General features: G+C 42.5%; 2 protein-coding genes across 2 annotated transcripts; both read left to right on the forward strand.

Moving 5' to 3' along the window:
* Positions 1 to 158: 158 nt before the first annotated feature.
* LOC139408797 (helicase, POLQ like) lies at positions 159 to 8,601 on the forward strand. Its single transcript, XM_071153131.1, has 18 exons — positions 159 to 814; positions 949 to 1,606; positions 1,785 to 1,963; positions 2,096 to 2,296; positions 2,471 to 2,543; positions 2,634 to 2,731; positions 2,940 to 3,038; positions 3,188 to 3,333; positions 3,450 to 3,689; positions 3,799 to 3,940; positions 4,070 to 4,174; positions 4,481 to 4,688; positions 4,848 to 5,005; positions 5,253 to 5,351; positions 5,792 to 5,965; positions 7,303 to 7,416; positions 7,619 to 7,753; positions 7,912 to 8,601. The coding sequence occupies exons 1-18, from the start codon at positions 632 to 634 to the stop codon at positions 7,993 to 7,995; spliced, it is 3,096 nt and encodes a 1,031-aa protein (XP_071009232.1). The 5' UTR covers positions 159 to 631; the 3' UTR covers positions 7,996 to 8,601.
* Positions 8,602 to 12,606: 4,005 nt separating this feature from the next.
* On the forward strand, positions 12,607 to 23,222 carry LOC139408798 (heparanase). Its single transcript, XM_071153132.1, has 12 exons — positions 12,607 to 13,145; positions 13,874 to 14,013; positions 14,344 to 14,472; positions 14,624 to 14,797; positions 14,942 to 15,113; positions 15,855 to 15,902; positions 20,311 to 20,404; positions 20,499 to 20,605; positions 21,188 to 21,302; positions 21,976 to 22,100; positions 22,199 to 22,351; positions 22,531 to 23,222. The coding sequence occupies exons 1-12, from the start codon at positions 12,925 to 12,927 to the stop codon at positions 22,688 to 22,690; spliced, it is 1,638 nt and encodes a 545-aa protein (XP_071009233.1). The 5' UTR covers positions 12,607 to 12,924; the 3' UTR covers positions 22,691 to 23,222.
* Positions 23,223 to 23,354: the final 132 nt, after the last annotated feature.

A 23,354-nucleotide genomic window follows, 5' to 3' on the forward strand; every position in this document is an offset into this window, starting at 1 on the left:
TGATAGTTTGTACAATTTCCACATATCAAATCTAAAACTCCCATAGAATATAATGAGTCTATTATTCAAATACAGTACGGCATATATAGACTGATTGTATCAATAGGTCGGAAAAAAGTTCCGTTCTCCACCCGACTCAATTTATAGTTACAATCTTTACTCGTCTCTGATTGGCTAATACGTTAGACTCACGTTTACAAATTCATAGTTGTCGTCTGTATTGTATGTATCCGGTTAGTTACGCTTCAAAATGTATTCTCTATTTTATATTTTGAGTTCTCGGTTGTTAAAGACGATTTGATAGTAAGCCTAGTGTTAACCATGTCTAGTCAATTTAGCTACTTTCAGCTAACGAAAAACGGTTGAGTTTGCTCACTTAACATTTAGCGTGAAGTTAGCCAACGTTAACGTCAGCTATCTTTTTTCAAGATAGCTTGCCAACTCACTCAGTCAGCCAATTTGACTCAGTAGCAAATGAATTGAGGAGCTCACCCTGTCAGCCAACATGATTGTATTGTATTTACTAACGTTACTTAGCTAGTAGCTCGCTAGCATGCCAACATAGCTGGAATGCTACTAGTGTTTACTTAGGCTAACGTCAGTGAGGTGTCCGACAGAGTCAGGTTTGACAATGAGTGCCGAAATCAAAGTAAAACGACAGTCCTCGAGGAAGCGGTCCAGGGATAGACGAATAAGTCATCTCACGCCCGCAAGGAAAAGGACCAGTGCTTCTGGACGACAATGTCCTGACAACACGGGACAGATAGAGCTTTCCAGAGCTTTGGACCAATCCATGGATGCAAAGTTCAGTGAGGTGGGTAGCTAACTAATATCAAAATGGTGCATTATACACTTCTTGTGGTCTGATGATTTTACTGTAATTTCAACATGATATTGAGTGAGTTACAAGTGCATTTACTAGTTTCTTAACGTTGCTTTTTTTTGCAGTACTGCAGTGACCCCGAGGACTTATTTGGGGACTATGACAGCATTGTAAGCGACAGCTCTTTCCTGGCAAAGCTCGATCGAGTGGGGCAGAACATGAGACAGCATGACATTGAACATACAACCAGCAGCAGATGCCCTGTGATTCTGCTTGCTGGGAACCCTGACTTCACTTCACTGAAGTCTTCAACAGACAACTGTCCGAAACAATCATGTGATGACTCAATGACAGAATCATTCCTGGAGGGCTTCACAGATGATGCTTTCCTAGACATGCCAAGCTCACAACTCGCTTTTCTACAAGATCCCCAAACAGCACCCATGAACTGCTGTACAGATGAGGACAAAACCTCCATGCCTATGAGACATCCTGAGAAGTCTGTCAGCACTGAAGATAGAAATGAGAACCATATCGCCCCCAAGGCAAGGAAGAGCGTGTCCGATCATCTGAAGAGAGCTATGATGGCTAATGCAGCAACTCCTTCTAGTGTCTCCCGGACTGCATTGCAGAAGGAGGCAGTAGTTACAGAGGAGATCAGTGTTGCCATGCAGGCTATGGAATCTGTCTCCATGGCGACAACAGACCTTGGGCCTTTCTTTGGTCTTCCCACCAAAGTGAAGGAGCTGATATGCAATCTCAAAGGAATCAAAGATTTATATGGTGAATGGATTTCTATTCATTTTCGCTGTCTAATTGCATGTCCTCACTAGTTCTGCATCAACTTTAACATGGCTATGTTTTCAAAGTGTCTGGTTGTCTTGCTAAGTGTGAGTAATTTGAGCTCTTGCCCTGCTTCATATTAGAGTATCATCAATAACAATGCTCTCTTATATTTCAGAATGGCAGAAAACTTGTCTAAACCTGGACTCAGTTCAGCAGAGGAGAAACCTCATCTACTCTCTTCCCACCAGTGGTGGGAAGACTTTGGTGGCTGAGATTCTTATCCTCAAAGAGCTTCTGTGCAGAAAGAAGGATGCCCTTTTCATCCTGCCTTACGTATCTCTAGTGCAGGAGAAGGTATTGTGGTCATTGTTTTGTTTACGAAATGTATATAATTCCTCTTTCATCCAACTGTACAAAGGAATTATAATTAAACATTTTTGTATGTCAATGGCAAATCTGAGCACTGTGTTTTGCATGCATTCCCAGGTTCGAGGGTTGGCCAGTTTTGGCCTGGAGCTAGACTTCATGGTGGAGGAGTATGCTGGTAGTAAGGGCAGGTTCCCTCCAGTGAAGGGAAGGGGCAAGAGGTCCCTGTACATTGCCACTATAGAGAAGGCACACGGCCTGGTAAACTCTCTCATAGAGACCAACAGACTGGGCAATGTGGGGCTGGTGGTTGTGGATGAGGTATGCAAATATCTTATTACATTGACATCTGAGATGTTATCATTACAAAACATAGAATAGCCACTCACTAGACACAAACAATGTATATGTTGATGCCTTGTGAATTGGACACAATCAATTATATTGTACTGTAGTATCCAATTATTTATGCCACTCCATTTCTCTTCTTATTAGCTCCACATGTTGGGTGATGGTAGCAGAGGAGCTATCATTGAGATGACTCTAGCCAAAGTGCTCTATATCAGTAGTAAGTGTGACTGCTATTTTACTCTCATCATATTCATGGTGAAGGAAGATGTTTTGAAAATGTGTGGGAAACTGATTTTCTTCTTTACAGAGTCAACTCAGATCATTGGAATGAGTGCTACTCTGGGCAATCTCCAAGATATACAGAAGTTTCTGAAGGCAGAGAGCTACACTAATGACTTCAGACCGGTATGATATTCCCTAACCACAGGCTTGATCTACGCAATGCTATTTGATCCTCTGTGGTATGCCTCCTTGTTTGTGAGAGTCCATATACAACATGAAAATCGCCAACGTATTCCTTGAAAGCTTAGTTAAAACCAATAGAAGCTGCACTGCGTGTTGTGTTCTCCATTGTCTCTGTGATGGTTGGCCACTGATAGCCATGGTGTTTCAGGTTGAGCTGAAGGAGTATGTGAAACTGAAGGACAGCATATACGAGGTGGACCCCAAGGAGGAGGAGTGCTTCAGATTCTCTCGGGTCCTGAACTTTAAGGTATAATCATCCATTTGATTTGAAGAGCCATCATTTCTATATATATATTTGAAGATATACTGGACTCCAGTGCCAGGCAGTCAGCTTTTGAAGGCGGACTCACATTGTATTTGAAGTCTTAGCACCTGTCTAATTCTTTTGTTTTCCAGTACTCCAGTGCCATGCAGAAGATCGATCAGGATCATATTGTTGCCTTGGTGACTGAGGTCATTCCAAGCCAGTCTTGCCTTGTTTTCTGTCCCACCAAGAAGAACTGTGAGAACGTGGCTGGAATGATATGCAAGTACCTGAAAGAGTAAAAAGACATCTTTATATTTCTCTTCTCTGTACTCCAAATTATGGTCAGTCCAGTGGTTGTGATTGTGTGGATTGTGATTGATACAACATGCCACTTCTTCTTGAATTCTCCAGGGACTTTATCCAACACAAGCAGGCAGAGAAGGCTGTGTTGCTGGGGGAGCTGAGGAGCAGTGGGAATGGCTCCCTGTGTCCGGTGCTCAAGAAGACGGTGCCGTACGGCCTGGCTTACCACCACAGTGGGTTGACCAGTGAAGAGAGGAAGCTGGTGGAGGAGGCCTACTCTGCAGGGGTTCTCTGTCTCCTCACCTGCACTTCTACGCTGGCTGCAGGGATCAACCTACCTGCTCGGAGGCAAGTCAAAGCAAGGAAGCATAACCTGTCCGAACAGAAGTTGCATTTCTGTGTTAGATAGTGACATTTATTGTAGACTTGATTGGATCCATCATTGTGTTTGGACCAGAGTGATTCTGCGTTCTCCGTACGTGGCGGCAGACTTCTTGAAGAGGAGCCAGTACAAGCAAATGGTGGGGAGGGCTGGACGGGCCGGGATAGACACTCATGGAGAGAGCATCCTCATTCTACAGGACAAAGACAAAGTCTTGGTAAATAACAGCTACAACCATAACAGTAAACCTATGCATGTAGTGACATCTGGTCCTTTATGTTTCCACACTCTGGCATTTTATAGCAGATCCTGTCCATTGATCCTGTCCACCTTTTTGTATTTTCAGGTCAAGAAGCTTTTATCCGCGCCAATGGAAATCTGCATAAGCAATCTAATGCATAGCGACGGAAAGGGTGTCCTGAGTCTCATTCTATCCGTCATTGGATTAAATGTATTTCTGAAAAATATCCCTAAGTGAATGACAGAAAAATCCAGTTCCCTTTTTAAAATGTCTCTTTTTAGCAAAGAACTTTGTCTTATCAAATGGTATCGGTCACATACACGTGTTTAGCAGATGTTTTTGATGGTGTTGTGTTTCTAGCTCTGACAGTGCAGTAATATCTAACAAATAATATCTTAACAATTTCACAACATTTACCTAATACACACAAATCGAAGTAAAGGAATGGAATCAAGAATATATTAATGAATAAATTGATGATCCTGTTTTTGCCGGTTTTCTTTTGTCTCCCTTCAGATCACGAACAGCTTAGAGCAGATCAGGGACTTCATGAGTGGCACGTTGCTGTCTGTCCAGGAGAAACAGGTGTGCTTGGAGAGGAGCCTGTGGGAGGTGACACAGGAGTGTGTTGAGCTGCTTAAAGAGAAAGGCCTCGTCACCGTTTCCACAGAGCCACAAGATGGGTCCCTGCAAGTCACCAAGCTAGGAAGAGCTACTTACAAAGGTGAACTACTCTCAAACTCGCCAGAACTGGTGTTAATTTCATTTCTATTACCATACAAGGAAATTGTTCATAGTAATTCATTTAAATCCTGTTACAGAGACATTTTCTTTCTATGAGTCAATGCTACAGTGTTTAGTGTATCTGACCTCTCCTCCTCAGGCTCAGTGGATCTGACCTACTGTGACCTCCTGTATAGAGACCTGTCTAAAGGCCTGGAGAGCCTGATGCTGAACAGTTTCCTCCACCTCATCTACCTGGTCACACCCTATGACATGGTCTCCCAGTGTAAGCCTGACTGGATGGTCTACTTCAGACAGGTTAGAGCCCAGGTCTTGTGTACTTCTTGGTTGTCTTACTTCTTGGTTGTCTAATTAAACGTAGATTGGTAGGTAAAATACCTCAAATAACAATTTTGTTTTTATGCATTTCTGGTGTGTTTAATGAAAATATCTAATAATGAAGTACATTTTGTATATATAATATTGTTTTGTGCAATAGTTTGTCTTCTGCAGTATTTAGTACAACAATTATTGTGTAAGAGTTTGTTTTGCCTATCAATTCCAGTTCACAATGTTATCAGCTGCGGAGCAAAAGATGTGTGCAGCAGTTGGTGTGTCTGAAAGTTTTGTTGCTAGAAAGGCTGCTGGACAGAATGTCAAGAAGGTAAGAGTATTGAGGAAGCATGGCATGCTTTAAGTACTGTTAAATCAATAGTGTCATATTTTCACAGTTCCTTAGGTTGGATCATTGGATTAAGGTATTATGGGTTTATACTTGAGTACGTTGGCTTAAAAATAACATTATGTTCATCTCTAGATTAATCCTGTTTTTTTTTTTTTAGCTTTTTTTTCTCCTTTTAACCCCTAGATGGAAGGCAGACTTAACTAATTTAAGTCATGAAGATAATGAACCCTAAATATCTTGTGATGTGAATTCAAATCTGCTCTCTACATCTGCTCTCTACAACTGATCATTCATGTAATAAATGTAGCAACAATGCAGTGAGCCAGTTCTGTGCCATTCTGTTGTACTGTGCTGTCCTTGCCATAGAAGTAGGAATAATTCTACTTCCTTGGTCCTTCCCAAATGCTCTGTTCCCCCAGAATGTTGACCAGGTGGTGGTGAGTCGGCTGTACCTGGCCCTGGTACTGCAGTCCCTGCTGAAGGAGACTGACCTGTGGAGCGTGGCTGACAGGTTCCAGCTCAGCCGGGGCTTCATCCAGACACTACTCAGCTCTTCCTCAGTATTCTGCTCCTGCGTGCTGCACTTCACCGAGGTAGCTGCCAGCATAGATGTCATATGATATTATTGGTTCCCGTCCAAACAGAGCCACATCCTAGACTCTTAGCAGTGTTTCACAGAGGTGCCCTGAAAAGACAAAAGCTTTGTTACTTCAGTCCTCCATTTTTACATTTGAGTCATTTAGCAAACACTGTTATCCAGACCGACTTACAAATCAAATTGTCTTTGTCACATGCGCCGAATACAACAGCTGTAGACCTTACAGTGAAATGCCTAGTTACAAGCCCTTAACCAACAATGCAGTTTCAAGAAAAATACATAAAACATAAGAAATAAAGTAACAATTAAAGAGCAGCAGTACAATAATAATAGCGAGGCTATATACAGGGGGGTACCGGTACAGAGTCAATGTGCGGGGGCACCGGTTATCGAGGTAATATGTACATGTAGGTAGAGTTATTAAAGTGACTTATGCATGGATAATAACAGAGTAGCTTGATGTTCAGTAGTCTTATGGCTTGGGGGTAGAATCTATTTAGAAGCCTCTTGGACCTAGACTTGGCACTCCGGTACCGCTTGCCGTGCGGTAGCAGAGAGAACAGTCTATGACTAGGGTGGCTGGAGTGTTTGAACATTTTAAGGGCCTCCCTCTGACACCACCTGGTATAGAGGTCCTGGATGGCAGAAAGCTTGGCCCTAGTAATGTACTAGGCCGTACGCTCTACCCTCTGTAGTGCCTTGCGGACGGAGAACGAGCAATCGCCATTGTAGAATGGCGCCGGAGATGATGGCTGACGTTTTACGTGCTCCCAACCAACTGTGCTATTTTGTTAGTTATGTTTGCGTTTGTTTTTATTGCTTGCTATAATTTTCCTTTTTATGGTGTCCGACGGTAAGGATATACTGCTTTCCTGGGAACAGGCCCAAATCCTCGTCATTTGCGTAAAGAAAAGACGGAAAAGGGGGCGGAGATCGGGCTGCCATCTGATAATTCATAGGCGAGCGAGTAAACTGCAGTCAGTTTTATTGGCCAACGTGCAATCATTGGAAAATAAAATCGATGGCCTACGATCAAGATTATCCTACCAACGGGACATTAAAAACTGTAATATCTTATATTTCACCGAGTCGTGGCTGAACAACTCGGTGACTACCTGACTAACGGTTAAGTGCCTTGCTCAAGGGTGCATTGACAGATTTCACCTAGTTGGCTCTGGGATTCGAACCAGCAACCTTTCGGTTACTGGCCCAACGCTCTTAACGTCTAGACTACCTGCCGCCCACTACTGAGATTAGCTCCTAAGTTGTATGTTCTTTTGCTTTCTCTTTTGACCCCAGTGATCTCACTGTGCCCTCTCTCTGTGTTATCAGGAGCTGGAAGAGTTCTGGCCCTTCAAAGCTCTCCTGACTGAGCTTACCCGCAGGCTGACCTACTGTGTCCAGGCCGAGCTCATCCCTCTCATGGAGGTAGCAGGAGTCATGGAGGTCAGACTTTAAAACAAAAATCTCAATTCATTTTTTAGGCATTATAGCATCATGATAATGTCCTACCTGGCAACAAAAGGTCCATAAAAACATATCCACATCTTGGTTTCCAGTCATAAGAGCTATTGTCCTAGCCAAAGTTTTCTGGCATTGTTCCAGATGTTTTTTTGCATGCTTGTAACCCCTTATCTGCTTTTGACAGAGAAGAGCCAAGCTGCTGTACAATGCTGGATATAAGACACTGGCTCATCTGGCCAACGCTGACCCAAACGTTCTCGCCAAGACTGTGGAGAACCTCTTCAAGAAGCAAGCTAATCAGATTGTTGCTTCGGCAAAAGTATGTCTGTTGTCAAATGCCTAGTATACGTACAGTTGTGCTGCTGTTTCCTTCCTGAATACAAACAAGGGTTGTAGAAAATTGGATTGAGATGTGACTTGCATTTGCAGAAGTTGTACTCTGTTTGATCATTGTCCTCCTGTGGCGTCTGTTTTCAGATGCTGCTGAATGAGAAAGCTGATGCCCTTCAGGAGGAGATGGATGACTTATTGATGATGCCTCTTGATCTCCTCTCTTTGTAAAATGTTGCTGCAGTGGATTTATTGTGTGAAGAATACTTTTATTTTGCTTGGTGTGTTAATACTTTTTAGTGGTGTATCATTGTTTGTCGGAGTGATATTATAAAATGTATTTTTGGGATGTGGAAGATTTTATTTTTTTATCCCATAGAGATGAAAAATGCTTCTGTGAGCATCAAAATCATGAAAGAATTCACACTGTGATTTAATTGGTCACTTTTATATAACAGCATGTGAATAATTTGACAGGCTTCCAAATGCTTGACCCAATATCAGTGAATAGTGGGACATAGTAAAGTAGTTATTGTAACCCTAATTTGACTTATTTATCTATAACCTTCACCTTCTCTTGGTTCTATGATAAAGAAGCAGGTTACAATTAAGTTATTTTCTATAGTTTAATCTTTTCAAGTAGTAGCAGCAGCGGCGGCAAGTTCTACAACAGGTTCAGTGGAAAGTCGTCATTCAGGGCAGGTGGGGAAGAGACCCACCTGTTTTGAGCCCCACCTAATTTAGCCTGTTTTGCATGTTATTTTGGCATTAATACGTGTCACATATCAGTTTGCAAACAATGTATAACATAATTTAGTTAATAAAGCCGCATACAAACATGGCCTCTTTGTTTTGATTTCTTGAGTAAGGCAGCTCCAAAATGCAGGTGTTTCAGCCTTTTTCAGTGCTTTCTGTGGTGTTGGGGCAGCCAGCGGCAAATATGAAGCGTAGGGGTTGGTAATGTTCTCTAGTTCCGCTGTGATTGGCTCAGTGTTCTGTCACTCATGGGGACACTACTTCACTGCAAAATCTAAGGATATATCTTGAAAATTCAAGCCCCTTGGATGCTGCCATGGAGTTATATTAGAAGTGCCCATCCAAGAAGGCTCAAGGTCATTGACCAGAGATAAAATTATGTGAAATCACATATCTACAATAGCTTTGATTGGACAGGTCATGTCAACATCGTACTTTCAAAATCTTAGCTAGCAGTCATCATCATAAATCAAGTCGACAATCTACTGGCAAATCCTTGTCATATGAAGAGAAATTATAAATAAAATGTATCGGTGCTCATTGGCCATTGGACATAAACATTACACAACAAGTTGGAAATTCCAAATTCAACAATGAGTGGTTTAGAAGCAATCAGTGGCTAACTGCAAGCATTGAAAAGCAATCACTAGCCTGGTATTCAGTGGAGTGGGTGTGTGGACCCAAGTCTGGGTTTAAGGGTCTCTTTTCCAAGCTTTAAAGGATAAACATTCAACATTGGTCATGCTGTCAATCCAGCATGACCTGCTGCGCTCAAAACAACTGGAAACTCAGAAATATGAAATATGACTTCAGTGAGTTCAAGACAACTGGGAACTCTGGCGGAAAAAATGAACTCTGACTGGAAAAATAAGTTTTGAACGGTCATCCAACTCAGAATTGCAAGTCGGGAACTTGGGCCTCTTTCTAGAGCTCCAACCTGAAGATCACTGACATCAAATGACTTTGTCTTTTGAGCTTCTAGTCATGAAATCTATGCAGCCTACTCAATCACTTTTTTATAGCTACTGTTTACAGGCCTCCTGGGCCATATACAGCGTTCCTCACTGAGTTCCCTGAATTCCTATCGGACCTTGTAGTCATAGCAGATAATATTCTAATTTTTGGTGATTTTAATATTCACATGGAAAAGTCCACAGACCCACTCCAAAAGGCTTTCGGAGCCATCATCGACTCAGTGGGTTTCGTCCAACATTTCTCTGGACCTACACACTGTCACAGTCATACTCTGGACCTAGTTTTGTCCCATGGAATAAATGTTGTGGATCTTAATGTGTTTCCTCATAATCCTGGACTATCGGACCACCATTTTATTACATTTGCAATTGCAACAAATAATCTGCTCAGACCCCAACCAAGGAGCATCATAAGTTGTGCTATACATTCATAGACAACACAAATATTCCTTGATGCCCTTCCAGACTCCCTCTGCCTACCCAAGGACGTCAGAGGACAAAAATCAGTTAACCACCTAACTGAGGAACTCAATTTAACCTTGCGCAATACCCTAGATGCAGTTGCACCCCTAAAAACTAAAAACATTTGTCATAAGAAACTAGCTCCCTGGTATACAGAAAATACCCGAGTTCTGAAGCGGGCTTCCAGAAAATTGTAACAGAAATGGCGCCACACCAAACTGGAAGTCTTCCAACTAGCTTGGAAAGACAGTACCGTGCAGTATCGAAGAGCCCGATCATCCTATTTTTCCAACTTAACTGAGGAAAATAAGAACAATCCGAAATTTATTTTTGATACTGTCGCAAAGCTAACTAAAAAGCAGCATTTCCCAAGTGAGGATGGCTTTCACTCATGATCATTAGAAAGCAAATTACGGACTCCTCTTTAAATCTGCGTATTCCTCCAAAGCTCAGTTGTCCTGAGTCTGCACAACTCTGCCAGGACCTAGGATCAAGAGAGACACTCAAGTGTTTTAGTACTATATCTCTTGACACAATTATGAAAATAATCATGGCCTCTAAACCTTCAAACTGCATACTGGACCCTATTCCAACTAAACTACTGAAAGAGCTGCTTCCTGTGCTTGGCCCTACTATGTTGAACATAATAAACGGTTCTCTATCCACCGGATGTGTACCAAACTCACTAAAAGTGGCAGTAATAAAGCCTCTCTTGAAAAAGCCAAACCTTGACCCAGAAAATATTTAAAAAACTATTGGCCTATATCGAATCTTCCATTTCTCTCCAAAATTTTAGAGAAAGCTTTTGAAAAAATTAAAGCAACTCACTGCCTTCCTGAAGACAAACAATGTACACGAAATGCTTCAGTCTGGTTTTGGACCCCATCATAACACTGAGATTGCACTTGTGAAGGTGGTAAATTACCTTTTAATGGCGTCAGACCGAGGCTCTGCATCTGTCCTCGTGCTCCTAGACCTTAGTGCTGCTTTTGATACCATCGATCACCACATTCTTTTGGAGAGATTGGAAACCCAAATTGGTCTACACGGACAAGTGCTGGCCTGGTTTAGATCTTATCTGTCGGAAAGATATCAGTTTGTCTCTGTGAATGATTTGTCCTCTGACAAATCAACTGTAAATTTCGGGGTTCCTCAAGGTTCCATTTTATTTCGTAACCGGCCGCGACCGGGAGGTCCGTGGGGCGACGCACAATTGGCCTAGCGTCGCCCGGGTTAGGGAGGGATTGGTCGGTAGGGATCTCCTTGTCTCATCGCGCACCAGCGACTCCTGTGGCGGGCCGGGCGCAGTGCGCGCTAGCCAAGGTTGCCAGGTGCACGGTGTAGCCTCCGACACATTGGTGCGGCTGGCTTCCGGGTTGGATGCGCGCTGTGTTAAGAAGCAGTACGGCTGGTTGGGTTGTGTATCGGAGGACGCATGACATTCAGCCTTCGTCTCTCCCGAGCCCGTACGGGAGTTGTAGCAATGAGACAAGATAGTAGCTACTACAACAATTGGATACCACGAAATTGGGGAGAAAAAAGGGGTAATTTTTTTTTTTTAATTTAAAAAAAGGTTCCATTTTATGACCACCATTGTTCTCACTATATATTTCACCTCTTGGGGATGTCATTTGAAAACATAATGTTAACTTTCAGTGATATGCGGATGACACACAGCTGTACATTTCAATGAAACATGGTGAAGCCCCAAAATTGCCCTCGCTAAAAGCCTGTGTTTCAGACATAAGGAAGTGGATGGCTGCAAACTTTCTACTTTTAAACTCGGACAAAACAGAGATGCTTGTTCTAGGTCCATAGAAACAAAGAGATCTTCTGTTGAATCTGACAATCTGGATGGTTGTACAGTCGTATCAAATAAAACTGTGAAGGACCTCGGTGTTACTCTGAATGCTGATCTCTCTTTTGACGAACATATCAAGACTGTTTCAAGGACAGCTTTTTTCCATCTACGTAACATTGCAAAAATCAGAAACTGTCTGGCCAAAAATGATGCAGAAAAATTAATCCATGCTTTTGTTACATCTAGGTTAGACGACTGCAATGCTTTACTTTCCGGCTACCAGGATAAAGCACTAAATAAACTTCAGTTAGTGCTAAATACGGCTGCTAGAATCCTGACTAGAACCAAAAAATCTGATCATATTACTCCAGTGCTAGCCTCCCTACACTGGCTTCCTGTCAAGGCAAGGGCTGATTTCTTATCTGTTCGTCGTCCCCTTATGCCATTGTGTATACATCTCAATTGTCATTAGAAACCACATTTGTTTAAGTAAGCTAGCCATATCAGCCATGTTTTTTTAAAGGCAGTAAATGAGGCTGAATGAACTGTTTCACTGCCAGACAAGGCTCCGCTGATAGACAGGTGGAAAAGTGTTGGGACTGGTGCTAAAATCGCCACTGAGCATGTAGGTTACTTCTCCATCACTTCACTTATCACACATCTCTCACAAGCAGGTGAGTATGGAAATGTATTTTTCGCAATAAGAATCCCAAGCGATGCAAAAATAAAAAAATCTCAAATTACATAACATATATTTCTTATTTCAAAATCATCCCGGCCTTCTGTGTTGAGACCGCCCCCACACGATCATGGCCAAGCCTAGTTAACGACGCTATATTGTGGCAGCCTATCACACGCAAGCTTCTGCATTCGTACTTTGTTGTTTTGCATGCACTGCCGATAGAAAAAAATGCTTTGTTTTCTCTCGTTTGGATGAGGACCACACCAAGGACTTTTCTGGACCTGGCAAAACTCAGATTCCGCTCAACAATTGAATCCGACCATAACTGCATACCAATTTACTAATGACAATGATGGATTTACACCGATCGACGCATTTATTGGGATAGTGAGGGAATGCGAGCACCAGTAGATTTGGGTTGTAATTGTCCTACACATTGCGATATAAATTAGAGTTGAGCCGACTGTGCGTCTAGCCATTTCATTATGTCAGGAATATCAATCTTAGCATTTGTGATGATATCTATTCTATCGTATGGATATTATGTCGTAGCAAGTGTCGAGTCTGCGAGGGATGAGTGGAATTTTGAGTCCGTAAATCTGAATGTGGACCTCTCTCGAGTACTCAAGAAAGTGAATGAACGTTTTTTGTCTGTTGCCATAGACGCGAGTCTAGTCGCTGAAGAGAAGTTCATGTACCTTTTAACGTGAGTAAGGCAAGCATTAACGTTTCTATTTTTGGCCGGTGGTGTAAAGTACTTAAGTAAAATACTTGAAAGTACTACTTAAGTAGTTTTGAGGGGTATCTGTACTTTACTATGTATATTTTTGACAACTTTTACTCCTCTACATTCCTAAAGAATGCTTAGCAAGACAGGAAAATGGTCAGATTCACGCACTCATAAAGATCACAACCCTGGTCACACACAAACGCTTCGTTTGTAAGTTATGTCTGCCCCTGGCTATCCGTAAATAAAGAACATCGTGACGTCTGTTTTGCTTAATATAAACGTGAAATTATGATTATGCTTTTACTTTTGAAACTTGAGTATATTTTATCAGTTGCATTTATCTTTGATACATAAGTATATTTAAAACCAAATACTTTTAGTAGTATTTTGCTGGGTGACTTTCACTTTCACTTTTTCTATTATGGTATCTTTACTTTTACACAAGTATGACAATTCTCTAGTTTTTCCACCACTGTTTTTGGCACAATTGTAATTGTGTGTGTTTTATCAAATGATTACCATTAGTAAAAAAAATGTTGACGACTATATTAGAATCAGCCAGGGTCTTATTTTTTGTTGTTTTCAGTTACTTACTCAAAGTTGTTTTTGTCCTTAGCCTAACAGAAAAACAGTTAAGAGACCAGCGCTACATAATCTTATGAAACTCCATAAATACTGAACTAAACCTTATTTCATTCCACAAGGTCTCCAAAGCTGAGGACATTGGCAAAAGCTTTGACTCCAGCATTTCTGAGATTTGGAGGGACAAGACAAGATTTCATGACCTTCAACCCAACATTTTTACATTCAAACGAGAATCACAAAAACTCTGTATTTGATGCAGGTAAATATGGCATACATTGTTACTCATCTCAACTGTGAGTCACATTACACCACAGACATTGTCAGGCATAATGTCATATCTATACATTTCAATAGCAGCTATTTTGATGTGTGTGGTTTGACTGTGGTTACTTGACTCCTCAGCATGATTCCTGTTTGGCATTGAGAGATAGAACAGTACGTTGATTCACAAAGACTCAGCTTGAATGCACGCAGTAAACCAGGCAGATCTCAAGCAATGTCATTAGTTTGAGGTAGATCTTAGGTCATCAGTTTCTGAGTGACTCACAGCCACTTGGTGTCTGGTTCCTGTTTGCTAATCTGCTGTCAGATGACATATGTGAAAGGCTGGAGCTGCCTCCACTACTGGAAAAGAGGCTGAAGCAGGAATGGACTCTACAGGAAATACTTCTCGACAAGGAGGACTTGCAGAGGAAGTATAGGAGTGTAAAGTTCACAGGTATGAACCGTGGTCATGAAGGTAGCATCAGTCTAGCTCACAACACACTGGCTCTTTTGTTTAGCTGTTATCTTGGAACCACCCCATTTCACTTGAGCAAATTCACAGAAAGAAGAATACAACATTTAACATTTATTTTTTCCCCTGACAGAGTGTGCAGTGGATCTGCTCTACTCTTTTACCAACTGCTCTGGATTAGACCTCATCTTTGGGCTCAACGAGCTGCTCAGGACCTCTGGGAACTCCTGGGACAGTAGTAATGCCAGGACCCTCCTACAGTACTGTGAATCTAAACAGTACAGCATGTCCTGGGAGCTGGGAAATGGTAATAATTTTGAGGCCCCCAGTATTTACAGTGTTCTACTAACTAAGCCATCTTTCATTGTGTTAATGACTGAAACAGGGAATTCTCAACTAAATGATTTAGGTATTGTAAGGTTGGTAGAACAAAAATCCTGTCTCCCTTTAGAGCCCAACAGCTATGAGAAGAAGGCAGGGATCAGGGTGGATGGATATCAGCTCGGCCAAGATTTTGTTCAACTCCGCAAGATTCTGCAGGAATCCAAACTTTACCATAACACTGGACTCTATGGACCAGACATTAGCCAACCCCGGGACCACCGGAGAGACTTACTGGAGGGGTGAGAGTTTGTCCCTTTATGTAGCCTATATATAAAGTAGTCCCAATAAAGTCCTAATGGACAGGCTGTTGTACTAACTAAAGAAATAGTATTGGAAGTCTCCTCAATCAATGTAAGAAGCATCTTGACACCAAAAGGTTGTTGCTAACTAGAAAACTACTAAAGGAATTGAATTAAAATAGGATTCTACAATTTAATTACGACATGTGACCTGCATACCTTCGTTCATCAAGGTTAAATATCACTTCCACTGTAGTGGGAGACTAACCTCTTGTTTGTATAGTTCATGGGTGTTTTCTGTCATTTCACAGCCGTAGTTTGTTACTGCTTCTCTCCTTTATATCCACCTACTGTATGTCTATACCCAAGTAAGGCTGTGGTTCAAACCCTAAAGGGATACTTTGGGATTTTGACAATGAGGTATCCACAGGTTCATCTGAATCTGGAGAAGGAGATAAAGGGCCTCATTACCAAAATCCCGAAGTATCCCTTTAACTGTTAATCGTTACTCAAACTCAATCATCTCTTATCGAAAAGGCAAAAAGTATTCCAAACATATCCTGGCTCTTTCCCCTATTGGGAAACTGCTTTATTTGTACAGTCTATGGGACAAACTCTCATCCCTCAACTGTGTCTCCTGTGGTCTGAGGGCAGGTTAACGTCAGATCAATAGATTCTTCTTACATAACCACCAATCGCGTGGGATATGTTGAACAATCGTATCCCATTTACTTTTCATAGGTTCTTGGAGAGTGGGGCAGAAGCAATTGATGCATGCACCTGGCACCAGTAAGTTGAACTGTCCCTTGTGTAGCATACAAATCAAATTTTATTTGTCACATACACATGGTTAGCAGATGTTAATGCAAGTGTAGCGAAATGCTTGTGCTTCTAGTTCCGACAATGCAGTAATAACCAACGAGTAATCTAACCTAACAATTTCACAACAACTACCTTATACACACAAGTGTAAAGGGATGAAGAATATGTACATAAATATATATGAATGAGTGATGGTACAGAACAGCATAGGCAAGATGCAGTAGATGGTATCGAGTACAGTATATACATATGAGATGAGTAATGTAGGGTATGTAAACATTATATTAAGTGGCATTGTTTAAAGTGGCTAGTGATACATTTTTGACATCAATTTTTCCGTTATTAAAGTGGCTGGAGTTGAGTCAGTATGTTGGCAGCAGCCACTCAATGTTAGTGGTGGCTGTTTAACAGTCTGATGGCCTTGAGATAGAAGCTGTTTTTCAGTCTCTCGGTCCCTGCTTTGATGCACCTGTACTGACCTCACCTTCTGGATGATAGCGGGGTGAAAAGGCAGTGGCTCGGGTGGTTGTTGTCCTTGATGATCTTTATGGCCTTCCTGTGACATCGGGTGGTGTAGGTGTCCTGGAGGGCAGGTAGTTTACTCCCGGTGATGCGTTGTGCATCACTACCCTCTGGAGAGCCTTACGGTTGTGGACGAAGCAGTTGCCGTACCAGGCAGTGATACAGCCCAACAGGATGCTCTCGATTGTGCATCTGTAGAAGTTTGTGAGTGCTTTTGGTGACAAGCTGAATTTCTTCAGCCTCCTGAGGTTGAAGAGGCGCTGTTGCGCCTTCTTCACCACGCTGTCTGTGTGGGTGGACCAATTCAGCTTGTCCGTGATGTGTATGCCGAGGAACTTAACTTAATATCCTCTCCACTACTGTCCCGTCTATGGATAGGGGGGTGCTCCCTCTGCTGTTTTTCTGAAGTCTACGATCATCTGTTTTGTTGACGTTGAGTGTGAGGTTATTTTCCTGACACCACACTCCGAGGGCCCTCACCTCCTCCCTGTAGGCCATCTCATCGTTGTTGATAATCAAGCCTACCACTGTAGTGTCATCTGCAAACTTGATGATTGAGTTGGAGACGTGCATGGCTACGCAGTCGTGGGTGAACAGGGAGTACAGAAGAGGGCTCAGAACGCACCCTTGTGGGGCCCCAGTGTTAAGGATCAGCGGGGTGTAGATGATGTTACCTACCCTCGCCATCTGGGGGCGGCCCGTCAGGAAGTCCAGTACTCAGTTGCACAGGGCGGGGTCGAGACCCAGGGTCTCGAGCTTGATGATGAGTTTGGAGGGTACTATGGTGTTAAATGCTGAGCTGTAGTCGATGAACAGCATTTTCACATAGGTATTCCTCTTGTCCAGATGGGTTAGGGCAGTGTGCAGTGTGGTTGCGATTGCGTCTTCTGTGGACCTATTGGGGCGGTAAGCAAATTGGAGTGGGTCTAGGGTGTCAGGTAGGGTGGAGGTGATATGGTCCTTGACTAGTCTCTCAAAGCACTTCATGATGACGGAAGTGAGTGCTACTGGGCGGTAGTCGTTTAGCTCAGTTACCTTAGCTTTCTTGGGAACAGGAACAATGGTGGCCCTCTTGAAGCATGTGGGAACAGCAGACTGGGATAAGGATTGATTGAATATGTCCGTAAACACACCAGCCAGCTGGTCTGCGCATGCTTTGAGGACGCGGCTGGGGATGCCGTCTGGGCCTGCAGCCTTGCGAGGGTTAACACGTTTAAATGTTTTACTCATGTCGGCTGCAGTGAAGGAGAGTCCATAGGTTTTGGTAGTGGGCCGTGTCAGTGGCACTGTATTGTCCTCAAAGAGAGCAAAGAAGTTGTTTAGTCTGTCTGGGAGCAAGACATCCTGGTCCACGACAGGGCTGGTTTTCTTTTTGTAATCTGTGATTGATTGTAGACCCTGCCACATACCTCTTGTGTCTGAGCCGTTGAATTGCGACTCTACTTTGTCTCTATACTGACACTTAGCTTGTTTGATTGCCTTCCGGAGGGAATAGCTACACTGTTTGTATTCGGTCATGTTTCCGGTCCCCTTGACCTGATTAAAAACAGTGGTTCGTGCATTCAGTTTCACGCGAATGCTGCCATCAATCCACGGTTTCTGGTTTGGGAATGTTTTAATAGTTGCTGTGGGTACGGCATCGCCGATGCACTTGCTAATAAACTCGCTCACCAAATCAGTGTATTCGTCAATGTTGTTGTTTGACGCAATGCTGAACATATCCCAATCCACGTGATCGAAGCAATCTTGAAGCGTGGAATCAGATTTTTCGGACCAGCGTTGAACAGACCTGAGCGCGGGAGCTTCCTGTTTTAGTCTCTGTCTATAGGCAGGGAGCAACAAAATGGAGTCGTGGTCAGCTTTTCCGGAAGGAGGGCGGGGGAGGGCCTTATGTGTCGCGGAAGTTAGAATAACAATGATCTAGGGTTTTACCAGCCCTGGTAGCACAATCGATATGATAGAATTTAGGGAGTCTTGTTTTCAGATTAGCCTTGTTAAAATCCCCAGCTGCAATGAATGCATCCTCAGGATGTGTGGTTTCCAGTTTAATATATATTCAAATAAAGTTTGTTCAGGGCCATCGATGTGTCTGCTTGGGGGAGAATATATGCGGCTGCGATTTATAACCGAAGAGAATTCTCTTGGTAGATAATGCGGTCGACATTTGATTGTGAGAAATTCTAAGTCAGGTGAACAGAAGGACTTGAGTTCCTGTATGTTGTTATGATCACACCACGTCTCGTTAATCATAAGGCATACCCGCCTGCCCCTCTTCTTACCAGAAAGATGCTTGTTTCTCTCGGCGCGATGCGTGAAGAAACCAGCTGGCTGTACCGACTCCGATAGCGTGTCTCAAGTGAGCCATGTTTCCGTGAAGCAAAGAACGTTAGTCTCTTATGTCTCTCTGGAATGTTACCCTTGCTCGGATTTCATCAACCTTGGTATCAAGAGACTGGACATTGGCGAGTAGTATGCTCGGGAGCGTTGTGCGATGTGCCCGTCTCTGGAGCATGACCAGAAGACCGCTTCGTCTGCCCCTTTTACGGCGTCGTTATTTTGGTTCATTGGCTGGGATCCGATCCACTGTCCTGGATGGTGGGCAAAACAGAGGATCCGCTTCGGGAAAGTCGTATTCCTGGTAATAATGATGGTGAGTTGGCGTTACTCTTACATCCAGTAGTTCCTCCCGACTGTATGTAATAAAACCTAAGATTACCTGGGGTACCAATGTAAGAAATAACACGTAAAAAAACTAAATACTGCATAGTTTCCTAGGAACGTGGCCGGAATGCTAAGGTCAGATGTCGTGTTGGTGCCTTTGACTTTGACGCAAACACAGAGACTGAACAAACACAGAAATAGTTTATGATTGTGCCTGTGATGTTGGGTACGTGGGTTTGCCACAAGGGGTAAGAGGAACTTAACATAACTGTTTGTAATTGCTTGCACTGACCAGACTTCACATCCCACTGGGCACAGACGTCAGTTCAATGTCTAGTTTCAATTTATCTTTGGTTATCGACTAACGTAAATTCAACGTGAAATCATCAAAACATTTCACCATGTCATTGGATTTAGGTTAAAAGTTGCATTACATTTTTTTTTAAATGCATTTATGTTGATGACATCAAAAAACATATCTATCAGTTTCCCACGTTGATTCAATGTCATACTATTTTTTTCTTTGGTGTTGAAAGGATGTGGAAATGGCCTCCCGAGTGGCATAGCGGTCTAAGGCACTGCATCGCAGTGATAGAGGCATCACTACAGACCCGGGTTCGGTCCCAGGGTGTATCAGAACCGACCGTGATTGGGAGTCCCATAGGGCGGCGCACAACAGGCCCAGCGTCGTCTGGATTAGGGGAGGGTTTGGCCAGGGGGGGGGGGGCTTTACTTGGCTCATCGCGCTCTAGCGACTCCTTGTAGCGGGCCGGGCGCCTGCAGGCTGACTTCGGTCTTCAGTTGAACGGTGTTTCCTCTGACACATTGGTGCGCCTGGCTTCCAGGTTAAGCGGGCAGGTGTTAAGAAGCGTGGTTTGACGGGTCATGTTTTGGGGGACGCATGACTCGACCTTCGACTCCCGAGCCTGTTGGGGAGTTGCAGCGATGAGACAAGATTGAAATTGGGGTGAAAAAAGGTCAAACTAAATAACAATAAAAAAAATACAAATAAATGATGTGGAAACAACGTTGATTCAAACATTCCCCCCCCCCCCCCCGGTGGTGTGTGTGTGTCAGATGAGAGATATGGTCTACACACGATATAATCTGAAAATGTGATTTTATTCTTAGTGATTCTGTTGTGTTTGATATGAAGTTCTACTCATCCTTGATTGCTCTGCCCTTCTGTTAGTTATTATGTCAATGGAAGAGACACGTCTCTAGAAGATTTCCTAGACCCTGAGGTGCTAAACACGTTGGCCTTAAAAACACATGAAGTCATGGAGGTAATGAAGAAAAAGTTAACACATGTACATGTTTATAAATGTATTGCAGTTCAGTAAGGACTTTAAATGGGTCTTCTGTTTCGTGTGTCCGCAGACCATTGAGCTGACCTCCCCTGGGAAGAAGGTGTGGCTTGGAGAGACTAGTTCTGCCTATGGAGGCGGGGCTAAGGGCCTGTCTGACACATTTGTCGCTGGATTCATGTGAGTGTGTGTATGTTGGTGTTGATCAGGATATAGATAGACCCAGTCAGTATCACACCCTGATAGCATCTGATCATTTTCATCTGGATTACTCTGGAGGTTGTAACAGTCAGGCTGGTCTCGCTTGCCAGACTCATGGTGCTCCACTGTGGGAAGAGAGACTACAGACCTACAGCCTTGCAGCCTCATTACATTGGCGGTAGTTGAGTCAATTGTGTTGTTAGTCTACTCTCATGGAAGGGAATCTCTGCTATTCCAGAACATGTGGTTTTCATTGAATTTACAGGTCACCTGTGAGCCTCATGATCAGCCTTTCAACCATGCCCTGTTCCAGGAAGACTTACAATAGTAGTCTCACATGCAAAAAAATGAAAGGAATGCCACATGATGTATCCAACATTGACTTAATCAAGTGTGAGGGCAGTAGGTTCTTACGAAGGATTACATATTGCATTCTCATTGAATAAGGTTGCTTGTATCTAAATCAGATGATATGTGTCAGAATCTCATTCTTTGCAATAAAAACGTTATAATGTATTAAAGTACTGTATGTGGTGTAAAATAAATGTTTAATGATTACAGGTGGCTGGATAAACTGGGCCTGGGTGCGAAGCTCGGATTGGATGTTCTCATCAGACAGGTTTTGATTGGATCTGGGACTTACCACCTGGTAGATGAGAACCTGGATCCACTTCCTGTAAGAGCAATTCCTGTTTATTCTCCTCTGTATTCTGAATTCCTGAAAAAACATAATTGATCCAAGTATTTGTTGATTGTGACAATAGTTTGTCTATACTATGAATTGTCCCATTTCTATATACAGTCAGGTCCATAATTATTGGCACCCTTGATAAAGATGAGCAAAAAAGGCCTTATCAAATAAATAATACAAATACAGCTATATTGTATGCTAAATTTGTGAATATTTTTCTCAGATAAATAGATTTCTCAGAGAAATAAATATATATATATATATTCAGTATATGTTTTTAACAAGTAATAAAAAAATCAATATTTTATTTTATTATTGGCACCCCTGTTTTCAATAATCCGGAATCTTACCCTTCCAAGGATAACGGCACTGAGCCGTTTTCTAAAATCTTTTATGAGATTGGAGAACCCATTGGGAAGGACTTTTGACCATTCTTCCATACAGAATCTTTCCAGATCCTAGATATCCTTAGTCTGCACTGATGGACTCTCCTCTTCAATTCAAACCATAGGTTTTCGATGGGGTTCAAGTCCGGAGACTGAGATGGCCATTGCAAAATGTTGATAGTCTTTTTTGCTCATCTTTATCAAAGGTGACAATAATTTTGGACCTGACTTTATAGTCATTTATCTAGTTTATGGCTGTATCACTTTGGCAGGATTACTGGCTATCAGTTCTGTACAAGAGGCTTGTTGGACCAGAGGTGCTGAGTATAGAAGCCTTTTCCATTTTGGGAAAGACGAAAAGAGTACGGGTCTACCTGCACTGCACTAACAAGAAAAGGTATTCCACAAGCCAGCTGTATTTAAAATGAAGCCACAACTTGTGTTTGTATGTGCGACAACCATCCTGACTGTTCCTCGATGTTCTCTCTTCTACAGCACAAGCTACAAAAGTGGAGCAGTCACATTGTTTGCTCTGAACCTGAGTAAGGGCCCTGCAAGGATCTCTGTGCCTGTTACAATCTCTAACAGTACCGGCGAGGCCTTCGTTCTACAGTCTGAACAGCCTGGCGAGGAGGGACTCTACTCCAAGTAGGCTACCAGTAACCTTTATTCCCATCAATGGGGCCACTAACCTTAAGTTTGTCGCTTTTCATTATTACAGTTCAAGGAAGTGTTTGCTTTTGTCTTGCTTTGTAATATTGTCAGTGTAAAGGATGCCGTACTACTAAAAATAGAAAGGAGACTTAACAGTGTGCTGTGATCTCCAGGTCTGTGAAACTCAACGGAGAGGTGTTGAAGATGGTGGATGAAAGAACACTTCCATCGCTCCAGGGAACTCCTCTTCCTGCAGGAGAACATCTCAGACTCCCTGGTTATTCCTTTGCCTTCTATGTCCTCAGCGAGGCCCAGGCGCTGGCCTGCCGATGACCCCAATTGGAGAGGAGGACTTGAGAAGATGGAGGTAAACTCACTGTCTAAACTAAGAGAAGGAAATACTGTACTTGATTATTGCACTAAACACAGCTGTATGACTTTGCCAAAGAATGTAAACCATGTAAATGTGGTGAAAGGATTCGATCGTCTTTGGAAATAACTATTCATCTACATGTATTACATTTTTGTATATTTTTCAACATGTATAAATAGTCTTAGTACATTGTGAGTAGGGTTTTAACATTTCAGAGGACTCATACGGTTTCAGTCTGTGTCACTTAAATGCAATACTTGTTGTACGTAAATTATGTTTCATATTTGATGCCAAAAACGTTAGACTTAACTCAACTTGTTTGGTCATCGTTCTGGTTACTTGATTTTCTACTCAGTAATGTTAACTAGTTGAATTGTGCAATTTTCTATTTTGGTACACTGGGATACAAGTCTTTTCTAAACTTTTTGTGTGTGATATATTTGTACAACATAATTTGGATGAGAAAATAAATACAGTAATGAATTCAAAACATGTAATGCTTTACATGGTTTATATTTTTTGGTTTTATATTCTCAATATATACATATTTAACTTCGGCTGAATCCGAGAGAGGCAGCAATGCAGCGTGTTATTCACATTTCAAACACAGATCAACCAGTAGCA

This window comes from Oncorhynchus clarkii, chromosome 5 (assembly GCF_045791955.1).
Source record: "Oncorhynchus clarkii lewisi isolate Uvic-CL-2024 chromosome 5, UVic_Ocla_1.0, whole genome shotgun sequence".
NCBI lineage: Eukaryota > Metazoa > Chordata > Actinopteri > Salmoniformes > Salmonidae > Oncorhynchus > Oncorhynchus clarkii.